We start from the raw sequence: 26,690 nt of genomic DNA on the forward strand, positions 1-26,690 counted from the left end.
GGCAGGAGTCCATCAGCAATATGGATCTAATATCCAGCCGGTCAGACAGACAGACGGATTGTGTGGGGACACCACTGTTCTTCACTGAAAATTGCTGGTGCTCAGACTGCCATCATAGCATACATTTCTCAGGGCATATTTCTTGAAACCTCTTCCTGTTGTTCTTACAGAGGATGTTAAGTCTGCTTGTTGAAGCATGAAACGTTGGATATGTGCATTGTATGCATTACACAAGCATGTAGTGTATTTTAGCAGGCTAATTTAACTGAACCTGACTTGTGGGTCTTGCTGCTAGTCCTCTTTGCTGCTGAATACATGAGTTGGTAATCTAAAGCTTCCTGAATCCTGTTATGTCAACTCCACTCTCCCGTGTCGGTCTCTCTCCCCTCTGAAGCCTCCTGAATCCTGTTAGGTCAACTCCACTCTCCCTCGACGGTCTCTCTCCCCTCACCCTTGTCTTTCTCTCTCCCCCTATCTCTTGCTCTCTCCTTTCCCCCATTTTCTCGCCCTTTCTCCCCCCTCCTCCTGTAGTCTTACTCAGTCTGAACAATGTAAAGGCCGGCTCGTTTAGTCTGTGCCCTTGACTCCTGAGAGGTGTGGCTCTGTCAAGCCCACCAAATCTCATTATGCCTGCTGCTAGTGGAAGAGGCCGTTTGTTGTATGAAGAATTAGCTCATCTACAGCAGATTGTGTTTATCATGCATATTTTGTGTGTGCTGTGTATTTGCATCTGACTCAACAGTACCAATCGAGACACACCTCACCTCCATGTGTTGTAGAGCTCACTGACTCCTCCAACTAGCACATCAGTAACATGTCATTGCCTCTGTATGTGGTGGGGAAACTGACTTGGCTGGTACTGGTAAATACTACGGTCAGAATTACCTTTATCACCCCCTTTCCCTGTGCATATTCACAGCTGTTTAGATAGCTGTCTGGTGTGCTCTTCTACGCTGAGGGATGAACATACTGTTATCCTCTAATCTAATCCCAAACCAGTCAATTCCATTTTTAACTGTCGCCTCCACTGCTAAAGGGGATGCATTAGCCTTTTTGAGTATACACTGTGACATACCGACCAATCTCAGACAGATAATAAGTTAACTAGGTCTACTTTATAGTATTATTAAAAGAGTGGAGGCTAAATGAAAGGCATAAAAACATGACGTATCAATTTACCGTCTATTTTGAATATTATTCAACCTTTCCGTAGTAAATGGGTTTGTGGATTAATTGGCTAGTTAAGGGCTGAATCGCTGCAGGTAAGAAGACTGTTAATTGCCACTGTCTAATGACCAAGACATGGGGCCAGTCTCAAATGGTTCCCTATATAGTGCACTACATTAGGCCAGAGCTTCTTATTCCCCATACCAGAGCCCTATGAGACACTGGTCAAAAGTAGTACACTAATACGGAATAGGGAGCTATTTTGGATGCAAGCCTGGAGTAGCCCAACACCACCAATCAGATACATTCAGCTGGACAGAATTCGTATGACTGACTGGTATTTTTCATGGACATTTTAGTTGCCCAGAGACACAACCGTAATGACCCAATCCTGTTATATGATTGGTTCAAACCCCTGAAGGTTAGAGGCAACAAGTCCTCTCCTACACGTTCTCAGACAGATCCACACAATCCTTTGTTGAAGAAATAATATGTTTTTTTAAATGTTTCCCCGTCCATTTTTTTTCTTCCTTTCCTCCCTCCCCCTCGGTGGGCAGAGTAGCTCCTGTGTGCTACACTGGTGCTGCTCTTCCATGGCTTCCACTTGGCTGAACATGGTTTTGTGATCTTAACCGCCAGACAGACATTCTACTGCTCTACTAAGCCATGTATGCCTCAGGCTCAGAGCAGCCGGCCACTGTGGGCGGTATAGAGTCCCATTCTCTGTCCAAGGACAGCAGTGGGATAGAGCTGAAGTAATGAAGATGCCCACCTCTCTCTTGTTTGTGTATTGCTTTTCTTCTATTTGTTTATTTATTGAATGTCTCCAGCTCTCTAATTAGTCTTCCTCTGCCTGGCAGTCACAGTGGCCTTGTTTTTTATAACTGTACTGAGCCGCCCTGTCCTCTACCCTACTGTTTGTTTGCACTGAGGTTATCAGTTCACAGGCCAGGGAGAGAAGCACCATAACACTGAGACAGAACAGGCCCAGGCTGTGATATAATGCTCTATATACGGCAGCAGGCAGGCAGCACAGGGCATCTCATAAACTTTCAGCCTATTCAGAAGTAAACAAAAGTCGAATATATGGAAGCCTTAATACGCCAATACCACTCAAGGGTTGAAATTAGTGATGCACTGATATGACAATTTTGACAGATATCCAATATTTTCCTTGCCCAAAAAATCGATACTGATTAATTTAAAATTGTATCTGCTTTTTAAAAAGCATTCTAGTACAGCTAAATAGTTAACACACACACATGTACGCAGCAGTGTAAGGCACTGCATCTCAGTGCAAGCGGTTATAACTACAGTCCTTGGTTCGAATCCAGGCTGTATCACATCCGGCCGTGATTGGGTGTCCCATAGGGCGGAGCACAATTGGCCCAGTGTCGTCCGGGCTGTCATTGTAAATAATAATTTGTTCTTAACTGACTTGCTTAGTTAAATAAAGGTTACACACACACACTGACCTCAAAGTTATTTTGTTGGCATTTACGTATGTCCCCATTACCAGTAAAACATAATCAAAACCTATTTCTTTCACTTACTTTCTGTGCTGTTTCGTTGTTCAGTCATTTCATTCTTAACCAGGATTTCTATGGAATGCTGTAGAATGCCGTAGACGTGTGTCAAAAAATATACACGTCAAATAGTGTTATTATCTGATAAATAGCGTACTTGGTAGTGTGTACCGGTGCTCGACCAGTCGGCGAAAGCCAACATCACCCACGACAGAGAACAGTTTGATTGTTAAGGGTAATGCATTCCATTATCATGGCTTTAATGGATTTCGCCTTTTGAGTTGTCTCGCTGAAATGTTGTTACTTTTTCAAATGACTGCTCGACTTGTTGACTACTCGATCCACACAGGAGACATTGTTGGCTAGTTTAGGAATTCTGTGTTGCACACATTTTACGTGGCGTCATTACGTCATGTACCTACGTTATAGAGGTATGCACGTCAGCTTTGACATCGCTTTTGCACATCGGGGTGTTTAACTAGACATCGCCCGATACCGATGTTAGCATTTTTAGCTAATATTGGCTGATAACGGTATGCTCACCGATATATTGTGCAGCCCTAGTTGAAATAATATATTATCTTTCAAGTACTTTAGCTGCACTTGATTGAGATTGCAATGGAGTAGTCCTAAAAGTGTAAATTCCTCCCATCTGGCACTTCAGGCAGGTAAGAAAACAACAAATACTAGCTATCTTATTTTAAAACCATGTCTGCAGGGCATAGCTACACATAACAAGCATATACGATCAGACTTGACCTACATAGAAATGGATATAAAATTCTATAGACAAGGGAATATAATTCTATATGTGACAAGGTTCAGACATATCATTGAATGTTTTATAAGCGATGCCTATAGGCTAGTGTTGAAATATTCAGCAGGTCTATACATCTTGCCGACTGCTGTGATGTAAAGTGTACCTGAGAAACCTTGTTACAGACAGATGCACCGCCGTAGGCTAGATGGTGTCCTGGCAGGCGAGTCAGAAAATATGGTTTCATAGCCTAGATTGATTGACCAGTAATAAGAAAGATAAGTAGCCCATGGCTTGGTAATGATTGGGACAGTCACGACTGAGCGAGTGTAGACTTTGTGAAATGTGGGCATGTCTTTTACTCTATGGGCTGCTGTAAGGTATAAGACTGGGCAGTATGTATCAAGTGTTCCCCCTGTCCGTCCGTCCGTCCGTCCATGTAATATTATTCATTATGATCTAAAAGGCAAAACTGATACTAGATTAGAAATCCTACTCTGAGATGCTTGATACATGTAGCACCAGGTCTGAAGAGCTTTGTGGCAAAATTTAATTTCATCGTGAATTAGGGATGGTGCTGTGCAGTAGCAGAATGGCGGCTCTGTGGTGGTGATCTTGAAGGAGATGTGTGGTGCGACGCTAGCTCAACAGGAAGTGATGTCATCGACAGACAGGCTGGCTGGCTAGCTCTGTCTTAGAGGGATGAGGTAATGCAGCTGCTCTCTCTCTCGCTTTCTCTCGCTCTCGCTTTCTCTCTCTCTCGCTTTCTCTCTTCTCTCTCGCTTTCTCTCTTCTCTCGCGGTGTGATTTCTCTGTCATACTGAGCTACCACCCTGTTTGGTTTATTTTTCATGGAACAGCTCTCACTGTACTGTCTCATATGTGCCATTTGAATACCAGCATTGCCCCCTCTGCTGCATTCAGCCTATGTTTAGGGTTGTTATACGTTTTGGGGAACTTGTCTACTCTCCTATGGGTGCAATAGCTGGTGAAAGCCTCATTAGATGAAAAGTTCTTGTGATCATGCAGTTTTTTATAGAAAGGGTGGGGTTGGGGATTGGCTGTCTTTTAGTAAGTAGTATGACATAGTCCATTTGCCAGTCACTGTTTAGATGGAGAGTTGTTTAGATGGAGAGTTGATATGTGTGGCATCGGTCTGTGTTGAATTGGTCAACAGCTGGTAGGTACAGCATGTACTCTGAGGATGTCTTGTTGCCTCTGCCCATGGTGGCCCACTCACTGATACCAACCAACCACACTGCTTCCTCTCACTTTGTCTCACTGTGGGCTGCTAGCCATGAACCAGCCTGCTTGCTCTCTCTGTCCTATCTTCCTCTTTCTTTCTCCCACCCTCTTTCTCCCCTTTTATTTCTCTCCCTTTTCTCTTTCTCTCTGTTTTCTCTTTTTTCTCTGTCCCTCTTTCTCCCTCTGTTCCTGCCACATAGTGAATTTGGTGTGTTTTATTTATATAGTATCCCCCCAGAGGTCGAGCCAGGGTGAGGAGGGAATAGCTGGGCTCTCTGCAGTCACTGACTGCAGTACTGCAGCATCTTGACTGATGTCGACACTAGAGTGCTTTTTATTGTCCTTCCCCGTCTGTTTTTTGCTCTTATTGTTACTCCTTTTCCTATCTGAGGTAGAATAATGAATTGGCTTCTCATTCCCCCGTCTACCCTTGTAGTTAACCTCTTTAGGGTACGTGAGACGGTAGCGTCCCACCCCTTCAACAGCCAGTGAAACTACAGGGTGCCAAATTCAAAACAACAGAAATCCCATAATTAAAATTCCTCAAACATACATGTATTTTACACCATTTTAAAGATACACTTGTTGTAAATCCAGCCACAGTGTCCGATTTCAAAAAGGCTTTACGACGAAAGCAAACCAAACGATTATGTTAGGTGAGTGCCTATTCACAGAATACACACAGCCATTTTTCCAGCCAAAGAGAGGATTCACAAAAAGCAGAAATATAGATAAAATGAATCACTAACCTTTGATGATCTTCATCAGATGACACTCATAGGACTTCATGTTACACAATACAATGTTTTGTTCGGTAAAGTTCATATTTATATCCAAAAATCTGAGTTTACATTGGCGCCTTACGTTCAGAAGTTCCAAAACATCCTTTGATTTTGCAGAGAGCCACATCAATTTACAGGAATACTCATAATAAACATTGCTAAAAGATACAACTGTTATGCATGGAATTTTAGATGCACTTCTCCTTAATGCAACCGCTGTGTCAGATTTCAAAAAAGCTTAACGGAAAAAGCAAACCATGCAATAATCTGAGTCAGCGCTCAGAGCCCAATCAAGACACAAATATATCCGCCATATTATGCAGTCAACAGACGTCAGAAATAACATTATAAACATTCACTTACCTTTGATGATCTTCATCAGAATGAACTCCCAGGAATCCCAGTTCCACACAAAATGTTTATTTTGTTCGATAATGTCCATTTATGTCCAAATTCCACGTTGTTCTAGCATTCAATACACTTTCCAAACTCACGACGCACGGGCAAGTCCAGCGGAAAGTACAGACGAAAAGTTAGTTATATTACAGTCCGTAAAAACATGACAAACCAAAGTATTGAATCAATCTTTAGGATGTTTTTAACATAATTCTTCAATGTTCCAACCGGAGTATTCCTTTGTCTTCAGAAGTGTGATGGAACAGAGCTCGCTCTCACGTGAACACGCATGTTCAGGTCATGATAGACCTTACTCATTCCCCTCTCCTTCGGCCCCACTTCACAGTTGAAGCATCAGACAAGGTTCTAAAGACTGTTGACATCTAGTGGAAGCCTTAGGAAGTGCAACATTACCAATATCCCACTGTGTCTTCAATTGGAGCTGAGTTGAAAATCGACCAACCTCAGATTTCCCACTGCCTGGTTGGATTTTTTCTCAGGTTTTTGCCTGCCATATGAGTTCTGTTATACTCACAGACATCATTCAAACAGTTTTAGAAACTTCAGAGCGTTTTCTATCCAAATATACTAATGATATGCATATTCTAGCTTTTATGGCTTTGTAGCAGGCCGTTTACTCTGGGCATGCTTTTCACCCGGATGTGAATATTCTGCCCCCTACCCCAAAGAAGTTAACTATAAAAGTTGTTACTGGATATCGTTATATGCTCATCCCCCATCAAGTTAGATCTGTGGTAGTAGGAAGGTAAGTGGTGTGGTAGTGTAAGGGTTTAATGAATCTGAATCGAGATGGCGGTGATGTCTATCTCTCTCTAGGCTCTGCTAGCCCTCGTGCAGGGTTTTGTGCTTATCTGGAGGAAAGGACAGAACAGGCTGTGGCAGGTTTGGGTTCTTTAATATCTCTGTGTAGATGACACCGACGATCTTTTGTTTGCCCCGGCTCAACTGAGAGGCCCACAGAAAACCATTGTCTGCTGTAGCAAGCAGCCCCAGAGTCAGACTGACTTCTGTTGCAGTTCAGGATAACACTAGTACATACGCACGACCAATATGCTTTAAGGGTTTCTGTCTGCTGGACCTGGGTGACGCTAGGGAAACACGGTACACACCAGACACACACAGGCGTGCAAAGACACTTCCTGGCTACTCATTTACACCAACCTCCTCCCCAGACCTTCAGCAGGCTGTCACATGAGCGATAACCTCCTGCTGACCTTCAGCTGTAATCAGACTGCTTCTGTCATCTGGGAGGAGACTGGGATACAGGAGGAGATGGGGATACAGGAGGGATGGGTGGGAAAGGGCAGGGTGCAGTCAGGCTGCCAGGCCAGCTACATGCTGTGCTGACAGACTGTCAACCACACACGCACCACTTTAAAGCCAGCCAGCCGCCGAGTCTCGGTGCCAAGCCCAACACCTTTTTTTATTATTTCACGTCATTTTTCTGTCAGGTGAATAGCCTTTACCCAATGCCCACACACCCAGACCCATCCAATGCTGAGAGAGTAAACCCTCCTTAAACTTTGACACCTATTATCCATCTTAAACTCACATTTCCGTTCTCACTATAAATGAATTCCGTTCAGACCAGGGTTTCTGTTAGCAGGTAAAAGCCAGCTTTTGTCCATTAATTGAGAGAAGAAAAATCCCAGTGCGAAATAATGCTTTTTAGCCTGTTCATTGATGTATATACCAGTCGACGGAAATAATGCTTTCGGAAAGTATTCAGACCCCTTGAATTTTTCCACATTTTGTTACGTTACAGCCTTATTATAAAGTGGTTTAAATACATATTTTTCCTAATCAACCTACACACAATATCCCATAATGACAAAGTGAAAACTGGTTTTTAGAACTTCTTGCACATGTATTAAAAATAAAAAAACATTATTTACAAAAGTATTCAGACCCTTTGCTATGAGACTCGAAATTGTGCATCCTGCTTCCATTGATCATCCTTGATGTTTCTACAACTGCATTGGAGTCCACTTGTGGTAAATTCAATTGATTGGACTTGCTTTGGAAAGGCACCTGTCTATGTAAGGTCCCACAGTTGGCAGTGCATGTCAGGGCAATATCCAAGCCATGAGGTCGACAGGATTGTGTCTGCACAGGTCTGGGGAAGGGTACCAAAAAATGTTGGCAGCATTGAAGGTCCCCAAGAACACAGTGGCCCCCATCATTCTTAAATGGAAGAAGTTTAGAACCACCAAGACTCTTCCTAGAACTGGCCGCCCAGCCAAACTGAGCAATCGGGGGAGAAGGGCCTTGGACAGGGAGGTGACCAAGAACCTGATGGTCATTCTGAATGAGCTCCAGAGTTCCTTTTGTAGAGATGGGAGAACCTTCCAAAAGGACAACCATCTCTGCAGCGATCCACCAATCATGCCTTTTTATGGTAGTGGCCAGACGAAAGCCACTCCTCAGTAAAAGGCACATGACAGCCCGCTTGGAGTTTGCCAAAAGGCACCTAAGGACTCTCAGACCATGAGAAACAAGATTGAACTATTTGACCTGAATGCCAAGCGTCACATCTGGAGGACAACTGGCACTGTCTATGGTGAAGCATGGTGGTAGCAGCATGCTGTGGAGATGTTTTTCAAGGACTGGGAGACTAGTCAGGATCAAGGGAAAGATGAGCGGAGCAAAATACAGCGAAGTCCTTGATGAAAACCTGCTCCAGAGTGCTCAGGACGACAGACTGGGACGAAGGTTCACTTTGCAACAGGACAAAGACCCTAAGCACACAGCCAAGACAATGTAGGAGTGGCTTTGTGACAAGTCTCTGAATGTCCTTGAGTGGCCCAGCCAGAGCCCGGTATTGAACCCCATCAAACATCTCTGGAGAAACCTGATAATAGCTGTGCAGCGACGCTCCCCATCCAACCTGACAGAGCTTGAGAGGATCAGCAGACAAGAATGGGAGGAACTCCCCAAATACAGGTGTGCCAAACTTGTAGCGTCATACCCATGAAGACTCGAGGCTGTAAGGTGCCAAAGGTGCTTCAACAAAGTACTGAGTAAAGGGTCTGAATACTTTACAGGACCAGTCATAAGTTTGGGCTCTTACTCGAGATTATTTTTACTATTTTCTATGTTGTAGAATAATAGTGAAGGCTTCATACGAAATTACACATATGGAATCATGTAGTAACCAAAAAATTGTTAAACAAATCAAATTGTAAACTCGGCAAAAAAAGAAACTGACATTTTTCAGGACCCTGTCTTTAAAAGAAAATTTGTAAAAATCAAAATAACTAAAATAGATATTCATTGTAAAGGGTTTAACCTTTCTTGGACACGTTATGCTAGCGGAACCCCTGAAAACATTCCGCTGAAAAGGCAGCGCGGGATAATCAAAAATATATTTTTTTGAAATATGTAACTTTCACACATTAACAAGTCCAATACAGCAAATGAAAGATAAACATCTTGTTAATCTACCCATCGTGTCCGATTGGGGGAAATAATAATAATAGTGCTTTACAGCGAAAACACAACATATGATTATGTTAGATCACCGCCAAGTCCAAAAAACACACAGCCATTTTCCCAGCCAAAGATAGGAGTCACAAAAAGCAGAAATAGAGAGGAAAATGAATCCCTAACCTTTGATCATCTTCATCAGATGACACTCATAGGACATCATGTTACACAATACATGTATGTTTTGTTCGATAATGTGCATATTTATATCCAAAAATCTCAGTTTACATTGGCTCCATGTTCAGAAATGCCTCAAATATCCGGAGATATTGCAGAGCCACATCAAATAACAGAAATAGTCATCATAAACTTTGATGAAAGATACATGTTTTGCATAGAATTAAAGATACACTTGTTCTTAATGTCACCGCTGTGTCAGATTTCAAAAAAACTTTACGGAAAAAGCAAACTATGCAATAATCTGAGACAGCGCTCAGAGAGACATTTCTCCGCCATGTTGGAGTCAACAGAAATTGAAGTTACATGATAAATATTCCCTTACATTTGATGATCTTCATCAGAATGCACTAACAGGAATCCTAGTTCCACAATAAATTGTTGTTTTGTTCGATAATGTCCATTATTTATGTCCAAGTAGCTACTTTTATTAGCACGTTTAGTACACATATCCAAAACGCTCGTGCAGGTCCAGGCGAACTTCGGACGAAAACTTCAAAAAGTTATATTACAGGTCGAATAAACTTGTCAAACTAAGTATAGAATCAATCTTTAGGATGTTGTTATCATAAATATTCAATAATGTTCCAACCGGAGAATTCCTTTGTGTCTATAGAAGTAATGGAACGCAAGTCAATATCATGTGGAATGCGCGTGACCAGGACCTGGCACTCTGCCAGACCACTGACTCAAACAGCTCCCATCCGGCTCAACATCACAGTAGAAGCTTCATTCAACGTTCTACAGACTGTTGACATCTAGTGGAAGGCGTAGGAAGTGCAAACAGATCCATATCCCACTGGGATTTCAATAGGCGATGAGTTAAATCGACCAGCCTCAGAATTCTCACTTCGTTTTGGATTTTTTCACAGGTTTTTGCCTGCCATATGAGTTCCAGTATACTCACAGACGTCATTCAAACAGTTTTAGAAACATGAGTGTTTTATATCCAATAGTAATAATAATATGCATATATTAGCATAGTTCACTCTGGGCATGCTATTCATCCAAAGTAAAAATGCTGCCCTCTATCCCTAAAAAGTTAAACACTGTTTCCCATGCTTGTTCAATTTTTATTTTATTTTATTTTATTTTACCGTTATTTTACCAGGTAAGTTGACTGAGAACACGTTCTCATTTGCAGCAACGACCTGGGGAATAGTTACAGGGGAGAGGGGGATGAATGAGCCAATTGTAAACTGGGGATTATTAGGTGACCGTGATGGTTGAGGGCCAGATTGGGAATTTAGCCAGGACACCGGGGTTAACACCCCTACTCTTACGATAAGTGCCATGGGATCTGTAATGACCTCAGAGAGTCAGGACACCCGTTTAACGTCCCATCCGAAAGACGGCACCCTACACAGAGCAGTGTCCCCAATCACTGCCCTGGGGCATTGGGATCTTTGTTTAGACCAGAGGAAAGAGTGCCTCCTACTGGCCCTCCAACACCACTTCCAGCAGCACCTGGTCTCCCATCCAGGGACTGACCAGGACCAACCCTGCTTAGCTTCAGAAGCAAGCCAGCAGTGGTATGCAGGGTGGTATGCTGCTGGCCAATGAACCATAAACAATTAATAAACATGCACCTGTGGAACGGTCGTTAAGACACAAACGGCTTACAGACGGTAGGCAATTAAGACCACAATTATTAAAACTTAGGACACTAAAGAGGCCTTTCTACTGACTCTGACAAACACCAAAAGAAAGAGAGCAGGGAGCCTTGGCATATCTGCTTGAATGTGCCTTAGGCATGCTGCCAGGAGGCATGAGGACTGCAGATGTGGCCAGGGCAATAAATTGCAATGTCCTTACTGTGTGACACCTAAGACAGCGCTACAGGAAGATAGGACGGACAGCTGATCGTGCTCGCAGTGGCAGACCACGTATAACAACACCTGCACAGTATCGGTACATTCGACATCACACCTGCGGGACAGGTACAGGATGGCAACAACTGCCCGAGTTACTTTAGGAATGCACAATCCCTGCATCAGTGTTCAGACTGTCCTCAATAGGCTGAGAGAGGATGGACGGAGGGCTTGTAGGCCTGTTGTAAGGCAGGTCCTCACCAGACATCACCGGCAACAACGTCGCCTATTGGCACAAACCCACCGTCGCTGGACCAGACAGGACTGGCAAAAAGTGCTATTCACTGACGTGTCGTGGTTTTGTTTCACCAAGGGTGATGGTCGGATTCTCGTTTATCGTCAAAGTAATGAGCGTTACACCGAGGCCTGTACTCTGGAGCGGGATTGATTTTGGAGGTGGAGGGTTCATCATAGTCTGGGGCGGTGTCACCGCATCATCGGACTGAGCTTGCTGTCATTGCAGGCAATCTCAACGCTGTGCATTACAGGGAAGAAATCTTCCTCCCTCATGTGGTACCCTTCCTGCAGGCTCATCCTGACATGACCCTCCAGCATGACAATGCCACCAGCCATACTGCTCGTTCTGTGCGTGATTTCCTGCAAGACAGGAATGTCAGTGTTCTACCATGGCCATCGAAGAGCCCAGATCTCAATCACATTGAGCACGTCTGGGACCTGTTGAATCGGAGGATGAGCGCTAGGGCCATTCCCCCGAGAAATGTCCGGGAACTTTCAGGTGCCTTGGTGGAAGATTGGGGCAGCATCTCACAGCAAGAACGGGCAAATCTGGTGCAGACCATGAGGAGGAGATGCACTGCAGTTCTTAGTATCTGGTGTGGCCACCAGCTGCATTGACTGTTACCATTTTGATTCTGACCCCCCCCTCCCCTTTTTGTTCAGGGACACATTATTCCATTTCTGTTAGTCACTTGTCTGTGGAACTAGTTCAGTTTGTCTCATTTGTTGAATCTTGTTATGTTCATACAAATATTTACACATGTTAAGTTTGCTGAAAATAAACGCAGTTGACAGTGAGAGGACGTTTCTTTTTTTGGTGAGTTTATTTTAGATTCTTCAATGTAGCCACCCTTTGCCTTGATGGCTTTGCACTGTCTTGGAATTCTCTCAACCAGTTTCACCTGGAATGCTTTTCCAACAGTCTTGAAGGAGTTCACACACATATGCTCAGTACTTGTCCTTCACTCTGCGGTTGTACTCATCCCAAATCATATCAATTGGGTTGAGGTCGGTTGATTGTGGAGGCCGGGTCATCTGATGCAGCACTCCATCACACTTCTCCTTGGTCAAATAGCCCTTACTCAGCCTGGAGGTGTGTTGGGTCGTTGTCCTGTTGAAAAACAAATGATAGTCCCACTAAGCTCAAACCAGATGGGATGGCGTATCATTGCAGAATGCTGTGGGAGCCATGCTGGTAAGTGTGCCTTGAATTCTAAATAAATCACCAACAGTGTCACAAGCAAAGATTTACGAGTTTCCAGGTGTTTTGAATGCGGCATATGACTGCAACGGAAGGCAGGCTTCATCAACGCGTCACACCACTTTGCAATGAGCTGGAGGCAATATGCATTTTGAAAACATACTTTTGTATATATATTTTTTTTTGTAGGCTTTGTTTGAAGAAAGTGGAGTGCAATGGTTAGTGTATTCGGCTATTTCAGCCACACCTGTTGCTGACAGGTGTATAATATCGAGCACACATCCATGCAATCTCCGTAGACAAACCTTGGCAGTAGAATGGCCTTCCTGAAGAGCTGTGACTATCAACGTGGCACCGTCATAGGATGCCACCTTTCCAACAAGTCAGTTTGTCAAATTTCTGCCCTACTGGAGCTGCCCTGGTCAACTGTAATTGCTGTACTTGTGAAGTGGAAATGTCTAGGAGCAACAACGTCTCAGCCGTGAAGTGGAAGACTACAGAAGCTCATAGTACTGGACTGCAGAGTGCTGAAGCTTGTAAAAATAGTCTGTCCTCGGTTGCAACACTCACTACCGAGTTTCAAACTGGCTCTAAGCAATGTCAGCAAAATAACTGTTTAATGGGAGCTTCTTGAAATGGGTTTCTATGGCCGAGCAGCCTCATACAAACCTAATGTCACCATGGTCAATGCGAAGCGTATGGTGTCGTGGCTGAATGACGACATGAATAACATACAGCTGGCAGGTTATAAACTATCGCAGGATAGAACAGTAGCCTCTGGTAAGACCAGGGGTGGCAGTCTATGTATATTTGTAAACAGCTGGTGCACGATATCTAAGTGTCAAGGTTTTGCTCACCTGATGTAGAGTATCTCATGATAAGCTGTAGACCACACTATTTACCAAGAGTTTATCGATATTCTTCATAGCTGTCTATTTACCTCCTCAAACCGATGCTTGTCCTACGACCGCACTCAATGAGCTGTATACGGCCATAAGCAAACAGGAAAACGCTCATCCAGAGGCGGCGCTTCTAGTGGCCGGGAACTTTAATGCAGGGTAACTTAAATTAGTTTTACCTAATTTCTACCAGCATGTTAAATGTGCAACCAGAGGGAATAAAACTCTAGACCACCTTTACTCCACACACACAGACGTGTACAAAGCTCTCCCTCGCCCTCCATTTGGCAAATTGACCATAATTCTCTCCTCCTAAAGCAGGACGCACCAGTGACTCGGTCAATAAAAAAGTGATCAGATGAAGCAGATGCTAAGCCCCAGGACCGTTTTGCTAGCACAGCCTGGAATATGTTCCGGGATTCTTCCGATGGTAATGAGTACACATCAGTCACTGGTTTCACCAATAAGTGCATCGATGACGTTATCCCCACTGTGACTGTACATTCACCCCAACCAGAAGCCATGGATTACAGGCAACATCCACACTGAGCTAAAGGGTAGAGCTGCCACTTTCAAGGAGTGTGACTCTAACCCGGACGCTTATAAGAAATCCCGCTATGCCCTCTGGCGAACCATCAAACAGGCAAAGCATCAATACAGGACAAAGATCGAATCGTACTACACCGGCTCTGATGCTCGTCGGTTGTGGCAGGGCTTGCAAACTATTACAGCCTACAAAGGGAAGCACAGCCATGAGCTGCCCAATGATACGAGCCCACAAGACAAGCTAAATTACTTCTATGCTCGCTTCGTGGCAAGTATTACTGAAACATGCATGAGAGCATCAGCTGTTCCGGATGACTGTGTGATGACGCTCCCCGCAGCCGATGTGAGTAAGACCTTTTTAACATTTTAAAGGTCAACATTCACAAGGCCGCAGGGCCAGACAGATTACCAGGACGTGTACTCCAAGCATGCGCTGACCAACTGGCAAGTGCCTTCATTGACATTTTCAACCCGCCCTGTTTGTGTCTGTAATACAAGTTTCAAGCAGACCACTATAGTCCCTGTGCCCAAGAACACACGGGCAACCTGCCTAAATGACTACCGACCCGTAGCACTCATGCCTGTGGCCATGAAGTGCTTTGATATGGCTCACATCAACACCATTATCCCAGAAACCCTAGACTCACTCCAATTTGCATACCGCCCCACCAGATCCACAGAGGATGCAATCTCTATTGCACTCCAGTGCCCTTTTCTGCTTGGACAAAAGGAACACCTTTGTGAGAATGCTATTCATTGACTACAGCTCAGGGTTCAACACCATAGTGCCCTCAAAGCTCATCAATAAGCTAAGGGCCCTGGGACTAAACACCTCCCTCTGCAACTGGATCCTGGACTTCCTGACGGGCAGCCCCCAGGAGGGAAGGGTAGGTAACAACCCATCCGCCACGCTGATCCTCAACACAGGGGCACCTCAGGGGTGTGTGCTCAGTCCCCTCCTGTACTCCCTGTTCACTCATTACTGCATGGCTAGACCTGACTCCAACACCATTTAAGATTGCTGATGACACGGCAGTAGTAGGCCTGATCACTGACAACGACGAGACAGCCTATATGGAGGAGGTCAGAGACCTGGCCATGTGGTGTCAGGACTACAGCCTCTCCCTCAATGTGATCAAGACAATGGAGGTGTTTGTGGACTACAGGAAAAGGAGGACCGAGCACGCCCCCATTCTCATCGACGATGCTGTAGCGGAGCAGGTTGAGAGCTTCAATTTCCTTCGTGTCCACATTACCAACAAACTATCATGGTCTAAGCACACCAAGACAGTTGTGAAGAGGGCACGACAAAGCCTATTTCCCCCTCAGGGGACTGAAAAGATTTGGCACGGGTACTCGGATCCTCACAGTTCTACAGCTGCACCATCGAGAGCATCCTGACTGGTTGCGTCACTGCCTGGTAAGCAACTGCTCGGCCTCCGTCCGCAAGTCACTACAGAGGCTAGCAACCGATGGATATGTGTCCGTTAAATTAAAATGTTACTGGTCAAATGTCCTGCGCTAAATTTTCCTAACGAAACCCTGGTTTAGACAACAGTTTCAGCTGAATGACTTTTGGCACTGAAATAACCTAGCCCTTGGTGGGTAAATTTAGCCTGAGATGTGGTCCTAGGGTTGACCCACAGCTCAGTTAGGCGTATGTGTGTGTCTTTTGTCCCAAACCTGAACAAAGGGAGGAAGAGGCAGGCAGTCATTTTACTGTGTCGCTTCTGTCTGTCTGGTCTATTGTCATGTCTATCTCAACATCTCATACCTCTAGCTCGGCTTTCACTTGGCTCATGTCTGGTCTTCATGTAAAGGATTTTGTAGAAAAGCTGTGTGTCAGGAGAGCGTGTGCGTGTCTGTCTGCAGGTGTTTCTGTGGTGTACAGTAGTCTAGTTTTCATTTTCTCTCCACTCTGTGGGGAGTGATTCCTCCATTATTTGCCCAGAGCAACAAGATCTCATTATCGACAGCAGACACATGTGCTCTCTATCTGTGTCAAATTGGTCTGTGCGCGTGTGTGCGTGCGTGTGATTTTTCTATTTAACACATGTCAAACAAAAGACCAATGCAGTTTCCTTGTTACTCAGACACACTTATTTTCTTTCTTTGTTTTACCTGTAGTCAAATCCCTGACTCAAGCCTTTTCTCCATTTTAAAGATAAATGTCTCCATCTTCTTAACAAGAGAAACTCTAATCTCAACTGCTTTTAATAAGATAACTAATTGGTTTCTTTTGTCCTATTTCAGAAATCGAGCGATAGCTGATTACCTTCGTTCAAATGGATATGAAGAGGCATATTCAACTTTCAAGAAGGAGGCAGAATTAGACGTGGTGAGTAACGATGGAACATTACACACACACACACACACACACACACACACACACACACACACACACACACACACACACACACACACAATAATACACGCTCACTAAATCAAGCCTATTTACCCAAACAATACCACTTTAATTTCCACTTTATCCCCCTGTTTAATTGATGCAGACAAGTGTGACTGAAGCCAATTGAGCCTAGTTAAGGGAATCTAGAGCCATTATTAGGGTGTCTGACACACACACACACACACACACACACACACACACACACACACACACACACACGAGGGAGAAGCTGCAGTCAGGTAGTGGAACAGAAGCTGAAGATAACCTGTCTTCCTAACTATCTCTATCAGAGCTAATGTAATGGCAGGTACTAGCAGCTAAAGCCCTGAAAAAAAAGTGCCCTTTGAATTACCTCAATGTACAATCTCTCCTCAAACAAGACAAAACAAAGCTCAAAGACAACATGTGGCAGGTTAACATGTAAATGCTCTCTCTCTCTCTGCCTCTCTTTTCCTCTCTCTCCCCGTCTTTGTAATTTCCTCCCTTTTGCTATAGCACAGATAGGAGAGGGGTTCAGTCCTTCCTCCTCCCTAGTTAGTGGAATCAGCCTGAATAATAGATTGCTATGGACGGAGAAACTCCCTGACACGTTTGACACCACACACACAGGCACACCTTGGCAGGATTGTGTTAACTTTCCCTAATGATGCTGGCAATTCCAGCCTCCCATTGCCTTAATCTAGTCTATTTTTATTACCTGTTAAATGAGGAGGCTATACCAATGGAGGCATTTCCCCTAATGCTACATTTACACAGCCTTTGTCTTGGATTTCTTTTAAGACTTGCTAAAATAATGTCATGCGGTATGTAGGTGGAGCAGAGTGGTGTTGAAGGTAGTATATGAAACAGCATGCCATACCTCTCGTCTGGCACTGCCCGCACACACCCTGCTGATTAGACTGGCAGACCACAGTGATTAGAAGGTGTGTGTGTGTGGATCACTGACTGACTGTGTGTGTTAAGCTGTCGGCAGAGGGTCTTGGCAGATGGCAAATCAGATTTTTCTCTCTAACTCTCCGTCTCTCTTCACGGACACAATGCCACAACTCCTTTCATCCCTCCATCCCGTGAACCTCTCCCATTTTATCGCTCTGAGCGAGGCAGCAACTGTTCTCTTGGACACCTCTGATTTTCCATCAGAGCTATTTCTGCCTAGGAGTAGCAGTTAAGCTTCAGAATACACACCTCCCCTCTGTGCCTATAGCAATACTCCTCACGTCCACATTTTCTCTTTTGTTTCTCCCCCATTGAAACAGTGGCTAGGCTGTCAATCTGAATTGTTGATGGTTTGTTTGATAGCTGAACTGAAGCCAGTGACCTGCTATAGAACTGTACTGAATCACCAGAGAAAATGAGTGTTGTGCTACCCCTATCCCTTCACCTCTCTCCCTCATTGCTCTTCCATCCTCTCCCATTAGTTACACCACATGAGACAATGGAAATATGTACCAACTCCTCTCAGCAAACACGCCATCCCTTTCCATTTTTTAGTGTTTATAAGCCACATAGCCAGTTATGAGCTCCAACAGTGCAGGACAAAGTGAAGTAAAACAATACAAATATGATCAAATGGATAATAATAATAATAATTGATATTAGACCCCTCTATCAATCTGCGCCCCCACGCATATTTCAGACCGCAGAAATGGTGTGTGTAACCCTGCTCAGTGTGACTGTCTGATTAGCATGTTGTAGAGGCAGGTGTGGGGCTCAGCTGCAGGTGACTGGTAACTCAACCTCCCCCTGGCTCATTGGCACCCCCAACACGATCAAGAGCTAGGGGCTTCATATGCCACACACACACACACACACACACACACACCAACCACTTATTTTCTTTTTCCTTTTCTGCATTCCCTGAATAGAACATGTAGGCTCATTTCTAGGTGAATTGCTAGTCTTGATCTTTGTTACTATCCGTAACTGGTTTCACTTAAGTTTGTCTTACTCCTTACCCTAGCCAGCCTGTAAACATGCACCAGAAGTCCCTCCCTCGCCCTTTAGTAAAATGGCCGCCATACCCCTGTTGCTAGCCTTTCCTCCAGGTGGAAGCCGGTCTCTGCAAGGCTCCCGGAAGTTAATGTCCATCCCCAGCAGACTGTGAGGGTGTAAGCCCTTGTCTGCAGGAGATTAGCCTGTGTGAGAGGGATTAAGAAGTGTGTGTGTGTGTCCGTAAGTATGTCTCCGTGTGTATGTGTGTTTACAATTAGCCTCAAGTCTTACCCTCTGTGGTGCGACCACGGTTTGGCTGTAGGGGTGTAAATCCCATTCCTTATTACTGTGTATACACACACACACTCCTTATTACTGTACCCAAAGACTCTGCCTGCAACCTCCGCTACCCCCTAGGCAGACCATAGGGCCCACTGATTAGGCCTAAACTAAGCTCCGTGCTTAGATTGTGTGTCTGTGCATGCAGCGTTCTTTTCCTAACTCCTTTCTTTCTTTTCATCCCCAACCAGAATGAAGAATTGGATAAGAAGTATGCCGGCCTTTTGGAAAAGAAATGGACCTCAGTCATCAGATTACAAAAGAAGGTTTGTGGTTTGTTTCAGGGGATGCTGGTGGGGATTCTGTCTGCTAGTCTCGGCCCATGACTGCGGTGGAACATCATCTGATCATAAATTCACCATACACGGCGTATTAAAAAGGTTACAGTACAAGGAATTGAATGTGCTAACCCAAAGCCCTTATGATATGAGATCGTTTGATATGGCTGGCTCTCATGTGGTTGCTTAGCAGTACACTGAAGCTGCCAGCAAAGATTTTCATGTATCAGCAAGCTTATATTAGCCATTTTTACTTGCGTAGTACAGAGTATACACATACTGTATTCCAAAGTGCTTTACATTGTAAGTGGTAAATTTCCCACCTGATGAAAATGGCCAGTTTCCTTCTGTAATAATGTAATACCACATATCTTACTGTGATGGTAACTGTGTCGCCATTTCTGTCGCCGTGTCTGGCCCCCCCCCCCCCCCCCCCCCCCAGGTGATGGAGCTGGAGTCGAAGCTGAACGAGGCCAAAGAGGAGATCACCCTAGGTGGGCCCATAGCCCAGAAGCGTGACCCCAAAGAGTGGATCCCTCGCCCGCCGGAGAAGTACGCACTGAGCGGCCACCGCTCCCCTGTCACACGCGTCATCTTCCACCCAGTCTTCAGCGTCATGGTGTCCGCCTCCGAGGACGCCACAATAAAGGTCAGTAGAATATAATAATCATCATAAACAACAACAGTCTTTACTCTGTCTAGGTTTTTCTCCAGGTTGGTTGCCAAGGTCCCTGAAGACTGCCTAAACAGTGAAACAATGTACAAACAACGTGATCATCATAAAGGGGATGCAAGCAACCCACCCCATACAACCTCCCAACGCTGTCGTGGCAACTTACTTCATCTACTTGACTTGTATGCGTGTTGACTGTGTATGTATAACTGTAACCAATAAGGCATAGTACAAGTGTGTAATCAGGCCACATTGATATTTTAATGTTGTCATACTTCTAGTGGCAATCAAAGTTGGCATTTTGAGAAAATGACTTCAACATATGTATTTTGAAATACATTTCAACATATGTATTTTGAAATACATTTCAGAATTAAATTGTTCAAAAGCATATAGTATTGTTATTTGACTTGTTCTACGCCCAATTATAAACTGTGTGGTTCGAGCCCTGAATGCTGATTGTACAGCCATTGTATATCAGACCGTATACCACGGGTATAACAAAATGTAATTTTTTTAACGTTGATAACCAGTTTATAATACCAATTAGGCACATTGGGGGTTTGTGGTATATGGCAAATATACAACGGCAATGGGCGGGCGTTGCGTCGTGCATAAGAACAGCCCTTAGCCGTGGTATATTCGCGATATACCACACCCCTCAGGCCTTATTGCTTAAATATGCCAAATATATGATTCCACTCATTGTCGTTTGTTAATCACAGCTGTTTCTGTATTGTACTATATTCTTTGGACACGTGCTTGTGAGAGAGGGAGAGAAAGAGGGAGAATGCTGTAGCAGGCTTCATTCTCCATCGACTTGCATTGGATTTGCTTATGCTGTATAATATACTCTGTGAGTGTGTGGATTTCTTTAGATATTGTTTTCACAATAACAGGAGAGATGCTCATAAAATGACACTGTTTTGCTTTTAGCTGCATTCCCAAAGCGATAAGCTCTGCTTCCTTGTTATCCATTCATTCACCCTGATTTGTCCGGCATGCTATTTTTACAGCCATCCAGGATTGGTCTGCTGCTCTACCACAGCTAGATACCTTCATGCCCTAGTTCCTCTGTTCCGTATAAATATTTGTGCTGTATATTTTATTAATGTGGAATCAGACTCCTGTTCTCTATTTTGCCATGCTACCCTTCATTCTCTATTTGGCTACACTACCACAAGGGGCCTCCTCTGGCACCACCTACTTCGCCACCACTGCCTCCCAGCTACCCCTCTTCATTCCCAGCACCCCCCCCCCCCCCCCCTTCCGCTTGAGTGCTGGCCCCTCCGCCTCGACCACTATCCATCCAACCCGGAGCAGGCCCAATCAGGCCCCAAATCTCACAATCTGCCCCCTCCCCTCTTATGCCGCCTCTTCTTTCCTGGCCTGTCTCGCCTCACTCTGTCCCCTACTTTCCCTCCAAACTTTGCTGTTAAATCTTATACTGGGGAGCTGAACTTAAGAGCTCTGCACACTCTGACATTCTCTCTATTTCTCTCTTTCTCTGACATTCTCTCTGACATTACACTAAGGCTGTGTTAGTTTGCCTGCAGTCAAACTAGTCTCTTTTTTTTCTCTTTGTTTAGTATGCAGGGAGTAATTGTCACGGGGATTTGGTGCTCTGCGGACACACTGCTTCCTCTCACTCCTTCCCCCTCTTACTCCCTCTCTTCCCTTGTCCACTGCTCTCATTCTGCTAACGTAGCAAATCTATACAATCCTTTTTTTAAACTTGTTACCAGCCTTGAGCTCGCCGCCTTGGCAGTATTTAAATCAGCAGGTTTTGTGAGCAGTGAGCCTTCTCTATTTCACTCTCTCTTGCTCTCGGTTTTTCCCTTCGCTTTCTCTCGCTCTTGCTTCCCCCCACCTCCCTTTCTCTGTATCGTGATAAGAAACCCTGTCACACAAAACTAGGCCGAACAGCTTGAGATGAACTGCTGCTTATGGCAAGAACGACGTATGCCTTTAGCACATACTGGACCCCATTATTTTAGTGACTATTTTATAGTGTCATTCTCTCACAAGTGGGCCTATATTAATTACTGCTTTGATATTTTGTTTTTTCTTTAAATTGAATATAGGTTCTCTTCAGTTGGTCAATGGAAATACTTAATCAATTTGTCTCTCGCTCTTAGAGCCACATCGTTACGAGTGGCTAACATTCATTTAGTGTTTATCTCATGCTGTTGTCAGTACATAAATAAGCACAGTTCATTTTCAGGTTAGCCTCCTCTGACCTTATTACCTAATTACCTTCTGCAGTGCATCTAGACTGCAGTTTACTGAGCTAATAGGCTACATGGGTCTGCAGAAGAAAATGCCATAAAAGCTGTAATTGCACCACCATGTTTCACTACCCCGCCACTTGCATAGGTAGCACAAGCTCAGCAGACCAAGTGATGGTCTTGGTGGTGCTGGCAGACTTAACACCACGCCATACTGGGTGGATTTTGTGGTACACTAGACTCGAAACAGGAGGGGAGAGGGGGCGGGTGGACTTGGCATTGGAGAAAGCCCAAATGAGGCAGAAGGAGGGGGCTTCTGTCACTGTCTGCCCAAATCCAGCCCCCACCACCCTGCTTGCTCAGCGATAGAGGAAAAGCTTATCCCCACAGTGCCTGTCTGCCTGGAAACACAGGGTAATGTGATAGCCATTATGCTTGAGATGCAGCCAAACTAGTGTTTTTGAACTTCTTATTTAAGACCCAAATCCCACTGTCAGTATAGACAGACTCATATTTATTCAACCACCATAGTCTTACTTTTGGCTTATTTCCTTCTCCGACTATCCCAATATGAGGATTTTTTAAATTGACACGCTTCACAGACTAATGTAGTCTTCTAGAAACAGTCATTTAATCAGACAAGGAAGAGTTTGAACATTTTATTATGTGTTGGATCTGTGTTTGCATGTTGAGACGCCGTCTGGCTTGTAGGGTCATCATTCTGTGCTATTTGGAGCTCTGGAGACTACTCTGACTGTGGTAGCTAATGTCTAGAGAGTCTGTCTGGCACCCCACCCAGGGTGTGTTGGAGCTCCTGTGATATGGCATCAATATGATCCGCTATCCCCATCTCTCTGCCATTCTCAGCCTGGAGGAAGTGTCACAGGGTGCAGGCTAGGCTAGACTAGACCGTGGTATTTGGTCTCTGGGGATTTTTTGATTTGAGAGCAGCTGAGGTGTGTGTTTCTGTTCAGGTGTTTGTGTTCATGTGTGTGTTATGTTCACACAGCAGCTGAAGTTTAGATTTGTGTGTTCATGTGTGTACTTCTCTCTCTTCTGAGGTGTGTTTGTGTTCTCATTTTCATGTGTGACATGTTTAGACAGAAGCTGAAATAGTGTGTTTTCTCTCCACCAGGTGTGGGACTATGAGACAGGAGACTTTGAGCGGACGCTGAAGGGTCATACTGACTCTGTCCAGGACATCTCCTTTGACCAGACTGGCAAGCTGCTGGCCTCCTGCTCTGCAGACATGACCATCAAGCTGTGGGACTTCCAGGGCTTTGAGTGCATCAGAACCATGCATGGTGAGGGGACAGGAGAGGATGGGTGGGACTGGTTGGAGGATATTATATGTCTTAGACTATGAGGAGGACCAGGGATGGTGAGGTATGTCTGTTTGGTTCAGGCAAAGCTTAGATGAGCAATTCCCGACGTGTATGTGAGAATGTGTTTGGATGGTGCGTTGGGACACAGGTGCTACCGATGCTGTTCATTGTCACGTATGATATGGCTCATCCTCACTGAAGTTCATGGCAATCTGCTCCAATTCACAGAAAACCCAGTGAAACAAAAGAGCTTCACACAACAACCAAATAATCTGTCACACAGGCTTTAATGTTAATGTCAGCCATTTCACACTTCTTAATATCCTCCCCAATCTAACTCCTATAGGCGGTGGGGACTTGTTCTCTCGCTATCTCTGTCTCTCAGGAATTCAATCATTTGCACCGTTTAATATTAAGATTTGGAGGGCAGAATATGAGAAGTCTTTTTGTATTCACACACACACACACACACACACACACACACACACACACACACACACACACACACACACGCACACCCTCACGTACACCCTCAAGACGAGGTGCTATTTCTCATATCAGCACTCTAAATGTACCAGTCCTTAGGCAGTGTCACTGCCCCCTCCCCTCTTTTAAATCCTAATTGCTGCATAAATTGAAGCGGCATATCTTACGTGTGCCTTCAGGCCCCACTGAAACAGGAGGACACCACTGGAGTGGCTTTCCTATTCCATTGGAACTGTCGAGAGCTCCTAAAACATATCAAAACGTACTGTTTGACATCATATGCCCCTTAAAATCTCCCCCAAAAAGTCTCAAATTCCCCGGACTGAGAAGTATACTACATGAATATGAATGCTTAAAGTAAATAAGCTCTTGACTAGGACTGTCATTTTTTAGTCCATGTTTGAGTTGTAAAAGTTTTCTGTGTGTGTGTGTGCGCATGTGAGATATTAGCAGTCTCTCTCCAATCCGTTTTGGGTGTAATTTACACCGCGTCAGTTAGAGCTGGCATGTTGCCCCAAAACAGACAGGCTGTGTTCACACTGTGAAGAAACGAGAGCTCAGGGACCTCTTCTCTTTGTCTCCATCTCTCTCTCTGCGCCTGCCAGTTCCACTGCACCATCTTTCCTGTCATCCTCCCATCCCCTCATATTCTCATCCTTTCATTCTCCTTGAGTTCCTTTCTTCCTTTAATTTTCCTTCTCTCCTTCCCTTCTCCTTTACCAATTTCCCTTCTCCGTAACCAATTTCCCCTCTTTCCTCACCCTTTCTCATCAACACCTTTTTCTCTCCCCATCTTCCTCTCCCTCTCCTCTCATCCTCTCCCCCTCCTTCCCTGCATCCCTCCCACCAGGCGGGCTGATTTGGTAGTGAAGATTAGGAGAGATTTTGGACAGTCAGTTTAATTATCCTCTTCACTCAGCACCAGATAGCAGCCCTTTTGTGAGGCTTTCACCACCCATTATTATAACAGCCAGTAGCGCACTGTGGGGCTACTGTGCTCCCCAACACACACACGCACACTTCCGATATATTTAAGCTAGCCTTTTAGAGCCTACTTATCGTTTCTGTATCTTTTTAGCAGATAAAAAATGGCTGCCCTGGTGACTAGGTAATTAGCTGCCTCTTCTCTAGGAACAAAGACACCCTGGGTGTAATTGGCTGTCTCACTACACATGTTAATTGGCTCATTTGGACAAAACCTATTTTATGGCACGTTTAGTTCCGGGGACTTTATCAAGGGGTTGGTTGAGGACTTCTTGTCAAAGTGGGTGGCATTCAGAAATGGGAAGGTTTTGGCAGGAATTGCTTGCTAATGCGTTTAGCCCAACTTCGTACTGCCTGAAGTACAGTACTTAACAATTTCACCAATAGATATTTCAGTCACCAAGGGAAAGAGGACACCTAGTCAGTGGCACAACTGAATGCGTTAAACCAAAATTTGTCTTCCATATTTAATCAGAGGTGCGGGGGGCTGCCTTAAATCGACGTCATAGGTGCATGGGTGAGCATTTGTTGTTGGGGGTTCACTGCCTTGCTCAAGGGCAGAATTGTTCTACCTTTTCTGCTTGGAGATTCGAACCAGCAACCTTTTGGTTACTGGCTCAGCTACCTGCCACCCAGTAAAGGTCTTATTGTATTGTCTTTTGTTTTCCAGGACACGATCACAATGTTTCGTCCGTAGCCATCATGCCCAATGGAGATCATATAGTATCTGCCTCAAGGGACAAAACCATTAAAATGTGGGAGGTGGCCACTGGGTAAGTACACTGCATAATAGCAGTCAGTGCTCACCATGAACCTAAATGTTCTTTGAAAAATTCCCTATGCTTCTACAAAGCAAGCAACCATCTTTAACCCTTCTCCCCTCTTCCCATCCGTCAGCTACTGTGTGAAGACGTTCACGGGCCACAGGGAGTGGGTGAGGATGGTCCGGCCCAACCAAGACGGCACCCTGATCGCCAGCTGCTCCAATGACCAGACTGTACGCGTGTGGGTGGTGGCGTCCAAAGAGTGCAAGGCCGAGCTGCGGGAGCACGAACACGTGGTGGAGTGCATCTCCTGGGCCCCTGAGAGCGCTCATCCCACCATCTTGGAAGCCACCGGCTCAGAGGTGAGAAGGTGCTCGACACGGAGATACTGATAGACACACACAATTCACTACAGGCTTTGTCTCCTCCTTGGTCCCCAAAAGCAGATCATGCAACCCCTTCATCCTCAAAAAACCCACTGCTGACTCTTCAAAAGCACCTTACTCTTATGCCCTGTCCTTGGATCTGTGCCAAAACCTGTATGTACATACGTGCCTTAGGTAAAATGTATGTGCACACACCCATTTAAATGGTACAGCTAGGTACATACAAGTATCTGATTGCTCAAGGGAAAGTAGACCTAGATATTCCCAGGTAAACACCCAAGTTAATAATATGCACACATCCTACTGTGTGTGTGTGTACCTTACATGTCAGACAATTTACTTTGCATTTACATTTACATTTTAGTCATTTAGCAGACGCTCTTATCCAGAGCGACTTACAGTAGAGTGCATACATTTTTATTACATTTTTACATACTGAGACAAGGATATCCCTACCGGCCAAGAGCAGACGCTCTTATCCAGAGCGACTTACAGTAGAGTGCATACATTTTATTACATTTATTATTTATTTATTTTTACATACTGAGACAAGGATATCCCTACCGGCCAAACCCTC

General features: G+C 44.7%; 1 protein-coding gene across 2 annotated transcripts in view; it reads left to right on the forward strand.

Annotated features, from left to right (window-relative positions):
* The window catches only part of LOC139547987 (lissencephaly-1 homolog A-like), a 57,000-nt gene that overhangs the window by 15,677 nt on the left and 14,633 nt on the right, over window positions 1–26,690 (forward strand). For both annotated transcript variants that reach the window (XM_071357250.1, XM_071357251.1), the window contains exons 3-8: window positions 16,565–16,649; window positions 19,181–19,255; window positions 19,710–19,916; window positions 23,304–23,472; window positions 25,634–25,736; window positions 25,861–26,089. In XM_071357250.1, the coding sequence (XP_071213351.1) occupies window positions 16,565–16,649; window positions 19,181–19,255; window positions 19,710–19,916; window positions 23,304–23,472; window positions 25,634–25,736; window positions 25,861–26,089 (868 nt within the window). The remainder of the gene's footprint in view (window positions 1–16,564; window positions 16,650–19,180; window positions 19,256–19,709; window positions 19,917–23,303; window positions 23,473–25,633; window positions 25,737–25,860; window positions 26,090–26,690) is intronic.

Source organism: Salvelinus alpinus, chromosome 21 (genome assembly GCF_045679555.1).
Source record: "Salvelinus alpinus chromosome 21, SLU_Salpinus.1, whole genome shotgun sequence".
In the NCBI taxonomy this organism is placed as follows: Eukaryota; Metazoa; Chordata; class Actinopteri; order Salmoniformes; family Salmonidae; genus Salvelinus; species Salvelinus alpinus.